Source organism: Quercus suber, unplaced genomic scaffold (assembly GCF_002906115.3).
Source record: "Quercus suber isolate HL8 unplaced genomic scaffold, Cork oak 2.0 scaffold_74, whole genome shotgun sequence".
NCBI lineage: Eukaryota > Viridiplantae > Streptophyta > Magnoliopsida > Fagales > Fagaceae > Quercus > Quercus suber.
The window spans coordinates 1,467,963-1,478,154 of NW_027069539.1; the positions used below are offsets into that span (position 1 = coordinate 1,467,963).

At 31.0% G+C, this 10,192-nt stretch overlaps 1 protein-coding gene across 2 annotated transcripts; it reads right to left on the reverse strand.

Annotated features, from left to right (window-relative positions):
- Positions 1-3,211: 3,211 nt before the first annotated feature.
- On the reverse strand, positions 3,212-7,758 carry LOC112011621 ((-)-germacrene D synthase). 2 transcript variants are annotated; one of them, XM_065773401.1, is made up of 7 exons: positions 7,535-7,758; positions 7,073-7,349; positions 6,278-6,650; positions 5,962-6,180; positions 4,582-4,720; positions 4,240-4,488; positions 3,212-3,570 (listed from the first exon to the last, which is right to left on the reverse strand). In XM_065773401.1, the coding sequence occupies exons 1-7, from the start codon at positions 7,661-7,663 to the stop codon at positions 3,277-3,279; spliced, it is 1,680 nt and encodes a 559-aa protein (XP_065629473.1). In that variant the 5' UTR covers positions 7,664-7,758; the 3' UTR covers positions 3,212-3,276. The 2 variants fall into 2 exon arrangements, with proteins under 2 accessions (XP_065629473.1, XP_065629472.1); XM_065773400.1 differs by having other exon boundaries at positions 6,278-6,653.
- Positions 7,759-10,192: the final 2,434 nt, after the last annotated feature.

A 10,192-nucleotide genomic window follows, 5' to 3' on the forward strand; every position in this document is an offset into this window, starting at 1 on the left:
TAGTAGATGATATAAAATAGGTTTTATATTTTTGAAAGCAAAGAGTTCGATTAAATACTAGGCTTCATTTATCAGCTGATAGCAGTTTTAGGATTTTTTTTCTAAGGGGGCCAGTAAGAAAATGAATCTTAGGTTAGAGATATATAAATTTTATAGTCTATGTGGTTTTCTTATTACAAATTTCTCCATAGGATGTACTAGCAAGATAATAAGAGATAAACTACAAGTTCATTAAGCATATTGTTTATTAATACAATGACTATACTGATTATTGTTACTAATAATTAAATTAATCATATTAGTTTAGGATAATTATATGTTTATATTGTACTCTCAATGTAAGATTTACATTATAGATTAAATAAATGTGTACAATTTTTTACACATTTGCAAAAAGTGTACAATATTATACACATTTGCATAAAAGTGTACAAAGTTATACATATTTTAGAGGCAATGTAAATTTTACATTGATAATACAATGTAACTTAAGAATTTTTCATTAGTTTTTTTCAAATTTGTTAAGATTTAAATGAGTTTTTTCTAAGTTTTAAGATGAACAAATCTCTAATTTTATTGTTGGCTTACTATTTTTTATCCTCCAGAATTTAGATAAAATTGATTTGTTGTTGGAATTTTTATTTTGCATTTCAAAAGGCCAAGATATTATTAAGAAGATCATATAATTTAAACTTCTTTCAATTAGGCTTAAAAAAAAAAAAATTAAGGCCAAGATGTTAAAATTTTTATTTTATGAGAGTTAAATAAAAGTAAATAAATAAATTATAGAACAAAGTTTCTCTCCAAACTAGTTTGGAGAGAAACCCCACAAACTTATCATATATATATTTATATTGAGTGTGAATTTTAAAAATCTAATCGCTAGGTTGCATATTCTTATTACATACTTAATGCTTACAAAATTTCAAGAAAATCAAAGATCAATTGCTATGCCATCAAACAAATGTTATAATTTCAAGTTTTTGTAATCTAAAGTTGTATATAAAAAATAAGTTAATTAATCAAATAGTAAATAATATCCGGTTTAAACGAAATTTGATATGCATGTTAAGAACATAAGGAATATGAAATTCAACGGTTAGATTTTCAAAATTCACACCCAAAAAGGAAATATATGAGAAGTTTGAAGAGTTTCTCTCCAAACTAGTTTGGAGAGAAACTTTGTTCTAAATTATATATTTTGAAAAAATAATTGCCAACTCAAGGGTTCATTTAAACCCCCTAAACAATACATAGTACCACTCATTCAATCATATCGATCAATCTCTAAGTGTCAACGTACATGTGCTACACCATTGCACACCCTTAGTACGGTAGTTACTTCATAAGTATAAGTGCTTATAGGGTGTGAGGGGCAAGGGCAGGGTTTAAGTCTTCCGAAGGGAGCTTCATATACATATACACTTAGATTAGACTAAAGTAAAATTCAATCTATCTCAAAATTAAAGGTACATCTACTACAGATATGTTACATTTCTAATTAAGTTTGGAAAGTGTTGTTATCAATGCTTCATGATTCACTTCGCCATTGATGACTTTTGTACTTGTTAATTAGCTAGTTAGTCAAATTTCCAATTTTTATGACCAGGTTCACATGTTTATATCTTTAACCAAAAAAAAATAAAAAAAAATCACATGCTTAATGTTAAAAAGATTACATGAAACAATGAAATATTGTGAACGTAGTTTTTAGTGACCGAATCATGTTAATTTCTTCAATGATTCCTTTTCATCTACCTTTTTTCGCTGATATTTCATTATTATGTCAAAGCTATGATGTTGAGTTGAATTTTATCTCTATTCTACCTCCTACTTAAAAATTAAAAATTTCATAATTTAGGCCTCACTTAGTGCGGAGCAGTGGCGGCTCTAGGATATATTTTTACGGGGGGCAGTAAGAAGATGCATTTTGGGTAAAAAAATTAATTTTGCGGTCTACATGATTTCTTTATTACAAATTTGTCCATAATACGTACTAGCAAGAGAATAAAAAATGAGAAGTGTTATGTCCACAATATTTACACAACACTTTTCCAACAAATTTTTGGTGATAAGTTGTTATTAATTCTAATTTAAACTCACTATTGAAATTACTATTTTGCCAACATATAACAACCAGTAACAATTTACCACTTAGGATTTGTTATGAAAGTGCTGTAACCATATTGTTTCTCATATAAGATAAAATATAAGTTCATTATATATTGTTTATTAGTAAAATGAAGATACTAATTATTGTTGCTAAGATTAAATCTTGAAAATCAACTATTGTTTTTAAATATAATAAACATATTGATTATTGTTATAAAGTGAACTCCAAGCAATATCTAATTACAATAAAATTTTATGTATTAGCTTATTTCAAATTTTTTAAGATCTAAATGGATTTTTTTTAGATTTAAGATGAAAAAATTTATACTTTTGTTGTTCAGCTTATCATTTACCCCCCCCCCAATATTTTAGATCAAATTGATTTGTTATGAGTTTTTTTTTTTTTTTTTTTGTCAGGATGATAATATTCAAGTTTATTTCAGTTGAGTTTAAAAAAAAAATCCATGGTGTTCAAAATTTTATTTTAAGAGGGTTCAAATAAAACAAATTAGAAAATTATATATAAAATTATTTTTTGGCCTAGCTCATGGAGTACATTTGAACCCCCTGGGCTGTACCTAGAGCCACCCATGGTGCGGAGAGTTTAAATCCACATTTGTGAGGAGCTATTAGAATAATGATTAAGTGAATAAAATAATTTTTTTTATCACCTTAGGTTTTTGGGATTTTCAATATCTACAATTAAAAGAACTAATCCTTATTTTTTCTAAATTGCATATTAAAATTCAGAGCTCAAATATAAACTAATAAATAAAAAAGAAAAGAAAAAAAAGATAAATATTAATATGTAGAAGAGACAGAGTGCGTTGTCGCTTTGAATAATTTGTTCATTGTTAGAACACATGCACAAGAAACATATATTAATTATTGCGAATTAACAAAGCAGAGTTCTACAAAATGGAACCATATGAGAAAAGTAATGTAGAAATAATTCTCACACATTAATCACCTATTGAAACAATATTTATTTTGAAAAAACATTGGGCTCCTAATTTTTAAAGTTGGAGTTCAAGTAAAATTTTCACTCTAGACACTTACACATTCATTTTATATTGACTTTGTAGGACAGTTTATCAAATCTTTATTGAAGGAACCAACTTAGTTATAATTTTGTGCTCATAATGAGCACTGACATCAATATCTTCAAACTGGTACTGGATCAACAAGCATTGAGGTGATACCCTCTACCATCACTCCTCCAAGATGTGTGTATGCATCTTCATCCTTGTAGAGTAAATCCATAACTCGTGCAAGATTGACAACACGTGTAAGGAGAGGTATTGGCACTTCAGTAGGTCTAATACACTCTTTGTTTATATCCTTCCACGCATTCACGATTTGCTTTCGAAATTCGTCATGTACCTCTTGCTTTGAGACACCATATTGCTTCATGTAACACTCGATGCCCGAGACAACGTGGCCTCTCTCTTGCTCAAACTATAAAAAAATAAATTCCCAAAATATGTAATGAGTGTCATATTTTATTAGGCCTAAATGGATTTGTGGATCCATTTGAAATGAATCAATTTCTTGCTTTAAATAGTAAAAATTTACAGGTGTATCTAATACGGTGTTATTTAATATTTTAAAAGACCTAACAATTTATACACTATTTACTAGATTCAAAAACAAAATTTGAACCATGCCATCAATTCATAGACGTGGATCGAATTCCTTGTAGTACTGAACTAGTCTCTCATATACATTATTGAAGTAAAAATACTAGAAAAAGAAAAGTCATTACGAGTGAATTTGTATATTCTCTATATTTTTAAAAATTTTTGTACATATTGCATGTAGGAGGATCTTTTAATTGGATTAAAATTATGATGCTGCGAATTGATTGGATATTGATTAAGTATGTGTTGTGCAAGTGTGTGTTGAGTTCAACATTAGACATATATTGGGTTGACTAGGGATTTATAATAACTACAAGAAACATAATAATGACTAGACTAATTGTTTTAAGGTGTAGCACAAATGTAACTTAACGATTTTTCTCAGGTTTTTAAAGAAATAAAGAATAATTAACGTCCCTTGATTTTAGTTACAATGCTCAATAAGATCCATTAATAATATGTGCTATATAACATTTGCTAAATGTACCTCATTGGAAACAATATCATCCATTAGCCTGTTTATGATTGATGCTGCTCTAACAATCTTTGGCTTCTTGATGACCCATTCCAATGCTTCCTTGGGCACGATATCTCCCATGCAAATAAAAGATATGATGCTAAGCGTGAGGTAACCACAAGATATTAGTGCATTACTCATATATTCCTCCATTGTTGGAATATATTTTTCTTTCAACCATACGGCTTCTTCAAAGTAGGCTTGAACAAGTTTTTCCATCTAGTTACATTAAAATATAAAATATTAATAGCTATAAAATAGAATTAATGGGGAAAAAAAATAGAGTGATTTCAAGTGAATTAATAGTCATACTGCAACTTTTGCGTAGTAAACACAATATAATCTTCCATCCTTGCACATCTCTTGTTCAATTTCTTCATAAACATCCAAGAGTACTTTATAACACAACTTCATGTATTTTGGGAGTTGGGCTATGCAACTTATATCCCACCTGAAATTTAAACACATTTGAATCATGTTTGCAATGTTGACTTTAACCCCAAAATTTTAAAAATAGGGCAGGGCCAGCTTCATATATATCAATTATGTAATAATTTTTTAATATAAAATTATTCTACTTGCTTGTTTAATTAGATGAAAAATTATGAATTAAATTTTTTTATTCAAGTTTTCTAACATCTATCTTTAAATTGATAATATAGTTAAATCACTTAATCTTTCTTAAAATGTTATATTTATTAACTAGTAATTAAATATATATATATATATATTGATTTTTTTCACAGAATTTATTTTTAAATTTGTCAACAACTACTATATATATAGATATATATTTATTTATTTATTTTTCCCCCACCATAAAACCCATTCTACATCACCCCCAAAACTATGAATGGCTGAATGGGCTATGTCAAAAATAGTGAATGATGAACAACATAATAAATATGGACGATGTAAAAGCTTAAAGCTAAGCTAAACAAGAGTGATTGAATAAATCCATTTCATTAGGATATAACATTGGTCTCTTTCTTTGTCTCTTACCACTACCAAGTGTAAAACAAACACAAAGTAAAAGTTCTCCTATAAAAACAAGGAGAGAGAGAGAGAGAGAGAGAGAAATTTGAAGCTGAGCAAAACCCGGAAAACAAAAAAAGAAGGTCTAATGTAGCTACAAAGAAGCTTAAATTACTTTTTATTCTTTAAATGGAGAAAGTGGCAAAGTTTCCAGCAATATGTACCCAAAAAAATGAGGTCTGAGATTTTTTTTTTTAATCTGCAGAATTCAATTTGTTTTATTGACAGAGAAAGAGAGAGTAAGTGCTTTTTTAGCTTTTGTGTGTGGAACACTATGAGTTCTATACTCTAAAACTTTCACATGAATAAAACCAACAGTAAGTTATACATTAAAAGTAGATAACTTCTTTTATAGAAGTGGTAATAGTTTTAGTGTTTTAATTTTAAAAACATTATTTTTCATCTATTGGTTAATATGGGCTTAATTAATATTTTTACAAGTAAAGATACATCCTTATTGGTAAAGATATGACCTTGAAAATTGATATTTTCCATTCTAATAGAAATTGAGAAAATCCATTTCATGGTTACGATTTTATTTTTTTAATGTGATAGTGCATAGAGTACTCCATCATTTAAAATTTTAAGTATGTCGTATTGGATACATCTCTAGATTTATAATGGAGATGAAGAGGATCCTATATGCTTGCATTAAACCTTTTAATTGCATCTGTGAAGAGCTCGAGTTCTTCATGTGTGCCATATGCATCATATATGTCATCTATGATTGATGTCGTGCAAATTGTTTTGGTAAGTATCCTCCGAGCAAGAGAGTATTGGGGTTCAAAGTACACTCCCAAAATCCAAAAGTATAACTCCACCACCCTATCTCGTGCAAAAGATAGGTTTGTCGCAACATCTATACCTTTCCACCACCTAAATTACAATTTCAACAAAAACTGGCTAGTCAAATCATGTCTAATGAAAGCTTAATTACAACACCTATGCAATGAGATATAGTTAATGAACTTACCTTGAGATATGGCTAAGTTCCTTCTGGTGTTGTTTTTGCAACATGTTAAAATCCAATTTTGCAAAGTTTAGTAGAACTTCATTATGTGAAGCATTTTCTTGGTAGATAGAAAAGTATTGCCTAGCCTCTACCCTTGGCAAGCACTTTCGAATAGGTCGATTTAAAGCATGGCTTACTTGTGTGGCAAGAAGAGGGCTGAAATTAACCGCCATTGATTCAAGGTGAGTGGTAGTAAACTTAAGTGCTTCATCAAGAATATCTTCTCCATGAACCCTCATATGTGTAGCTTCATAAAAGCTTAACATTCCTTTCACATCATTAGTAAGTGATTCCTTGAAGTTTCCCATATTGTCTTTGAATTTGTTGAAGATATCTACTTTACCACCCAGCACAAGACATGTGTGAGCCATTAGTAAGTGATATGGAAATAATGATGGAAGTGACTGCTTATCATGAAAATTAACTTTTAGCTTTTTTAAGGATATGTCTGGAATGAAAAGAGATGGAGGGAGAGGTGAAGAGAATAGAGGGGAAGGATTTATGGCTAGTTTGGATAGAGGGAGGAAGAAGGGTGAGTGGAGGGGAGTAGAGTAGAGTTGGCTAAAAATAAGCTAATTTTGTGCTAAATCTACTCTACTCTACACTACTCTCCCTCCCTCCCCCTCAATCTAAACGAGAAGCTGGAATATTAAAATTTAGCAAATTCCAATCACCTTCCCTTCTCTCATCTCCCTCCGTCCAAACATAGAGTAAGTTTTCTTTAAAAAACATAAAGCCAACAAAAAGAGTGCTTACCGCTTAGAATGTTATAACCTTGTTGTCTAAGTAATCGAAAATGAAGTGCAACGGTGTAAAGAGCACCGTCACTTTCTTGGACATCACACGTATAATGATACTTGTGAATTTGTTGTAACACTTCATCAATCTCACTTTCAAAATGGTAAGACACACCTAAGCGTTGGATTGCATCAATCAACTCCAACTTTTCCAGAAGATTATCGATGGGAGCCATCAACATCCTTTGTACTTCTTCCTTCAACCCTTGGACTTGCTCTAAGTTATCAATGATTTCCTAAAATTGGAAATTGAAATAAAAAATTAACATGTTACCACTGTTTATAAGCATCTTTTGTCATTTAAAGAGGATGTATTTCAAGACCATGACATTGGAATATTGGCTATGAAATGAATCACAATTTATATTAAAATATGAATTTTATTATGTAGCCTAACATGTTAGGTGGAAGACATATATACCTCAGACTTATTAGAATAAGAGAGGAAATGGTCTCCCCATAAGCTTGGACGATAATTTGCTAAGCGACGATGTACATTAGCATTTGGATTTTGGGTTTGAGCAGTAGCCATGGAAATTTGGTGAGACATTTTTGGAGGTGAGAGAACAACTTAGTGTTGAAATGGTGCAATTAGCAAAGCCTTTAAAGTATACTTCTTGTCCTTCAAAAGACTAGCATGAGTGGAAGGGCTTATAAGCTTACGTATTTATAGATATAGCTGAGGCATGCACTTTGGTTGTGTTTGGTAAGTCTATTTGAGAATGCATTCCTTCATTTTTTTTTTTTTTAATAGATTATCTTTGGTGTTATTTTGAAACTTTTAATGAAGGATTTTTTTTTTTTTTTCCGAACCTTTAAGTGGGTATCTTGCCTGAATTAACCACAACTATAAAGCTTTATAATGATACAATTGACTATTGTTTTTTCTAATTTTCTAGAAGCATGTGAGCAAAACTTATGGCAATAAAATTGTGGTCGATATGAAATTTTGAAGAGATTTTTTTCAATTTTTCTTGGACTAAAGGTAAAATGAACAAACTTATATCAGTGACAGCTCCTCCCATTTTTTCTTCTTTCTTAGAGTTGAGAATCATAGTTTTCTCCTTTCTGATGTCGTTTGAATGATATATGTGGAGATCATTTACATGAATTTCATACTAAACTACGTTAGTATAGGAATTCGAATGTAAAGATGTTAGAATTATCGCTTGTAGCTTAAACTTTTTAGATGATGGGTAACCAAACATGGTACGAAAATAAGAGAGTCCTGATCATTGTCTTGGTTACGGACCTTATCTTATTATTTTATCCAAAAACCCAAGCAACAGTTATGAAGCCTATTTTACATATGTACCAAATTAATGATAATTTTTCATGTAATTCATTTCTTTGGGAGCGATGAATTTGACAAAACACTATGGCTTCATTCACCAAATAGTGACAGTGATCTTAGTGTCAATGATACGTATAAGTTATCTATCAACATTTGGAAAGTTTGGAAATGGTCAATGAAACTATTCCCTTAATTGAGGGAAAAGTTTCATTCTACAACTACCTAGTGATAGCGATTTTGTCTCACCCAAAAAAAAAAAAAAAAACAAAAAACAAAAAAAAAACTTGTGATAGCAATCATATGAAAGTCAATGGCGTGGATATTTTTCATTTCAAGGTTTTGAAAGTGCTATTTTATTATTAATTAATGCCAAAGATTCTAGGAACACACAAGAAATCACAAATGATCAATTACAGTCTACCACGTAAGATATTTATGATAAAAGTTATTACTTTTTATATGACCACTTTACATGGGAGATGATAAGATAAGATGTATAACCAAGACAAACCATTTTAGTGGATTATATTTGGTTGCGTTTGGAATGTCTATTTGAGAAAATATGAATTCTTTCATTTTTTTTAATATATTACCTTTGTTGTTATTTAGAAACTTTTAATGAAGGTAGATTTTTTTTGTCATCCTTTAAATACGTATCATGTGTTAATTAACCACAACTATAAAGCTTTATAATGATATTGTAAGGTTGAAATTTATCAACTATCTTGTTGGCTTTATTCCATGCCAATTTGCTTGTAATTTAAGCACTTAGTAACCCTGTATTTAGGTGGGATTATTATAAGGGTAGTGTGTGAGAAGATGTGAAGAAAAACTCAAGTATGTGCAAGAAGGCAGAGATTCGCGGCTAGGACTCGCGATTGGCAAGCCGCCAACTGCAGGCACATGAGATGCACGCAAGGGAGCTGAAGGGTCACGCCTATTGTTGCACTACTGGACAAAAGTCCCAAGCTGGCCAGGCTGTTATCTCATGGCTTAAACTCGTGACTCAGACCATTCACTAGGCCAAGTCGCCAATCAGTCCTGTTTGGCAAAAACTGACTCTTCGTATTCCAAATACACACCACTATATATAGACCCTTATACCCACTAAATTGAGAGAACTTCCAGATAGAATTTTTGAGAAAAACCCTAGAGAAAAACAAGATTGATTCATCCACAATCTTTACCTTAGAGTCTTTACAAATTCCTCTACTCTCTTCCTCTCCATTGTCATACCCTTGAAAGGTTCTTTGCCAAATCCTTATCTCACCACACCCACGTCTGTGAGAAGGTTCATTTGGTGCTAAGGGAAGCAGTTTGGAAGGAACCAATATACATTGGTTGATGCTATGGTATAGTAGCGAAATTCGGGAAGCTAAAGAAGAAATAGGTTCGGCATAACCTCGTTGGAGCAAGAAGCTTGGAGGGCTTAGATACTTGGGTAGATTAGGCTTGGAGGGTCTTCTGCTGTTCATGAATCCTAACTACATTCTTTAGTGGATTATTTATCGCCTGGAGGGCGGCGGAGAAGTTTTACGCCGAGGACTTCGGTTTCCTCATCGATAACACATCGTGTGTTGTCTGTGTATTTGCATCTTCCTTCTCTTTATCTTTGCTTTATATTTATTGCAATGGATGTGTTTATATTTGGCTTAGATTGTTTATCAATTCGGTTATAAGCTTGTTATCATGTTCTGCACATTAATTGTTTCATATAAAGCTTGAATTGATATTTTTGTAATTGGGGGTCCAAACTTTCAAAGGTGTTTCATACCCTTTTTGACC

What these genes read in the sequence shown, in the direction of transcription:
- LOC112011621 (XM_065773400.1), bottom strand. Translation starts at nt 7,663, where the DNA reads ATGTCTCACCAAATTTCCATGGCTACTGCTCAAACCCAAAATCCAAAT. An exon ending in GAACTTAGCCATATCTCAAG is followed by an intron (nt 6,181 to 6,277) that starts GTAAGTTCATTA and finishes ATTGTAATTTAG; the next exon opens with GTGGTGGAAAGGTATAGATG. An exon ending in ATGATATTGTTTCCAATGAG is followed by an intron (nt 3,571 to 4,239) that starts GTACATTTAGCA and finishes ATTTTTTTATAG; the next exon opens with TTTGAGCAAGAGAGAGGCCA.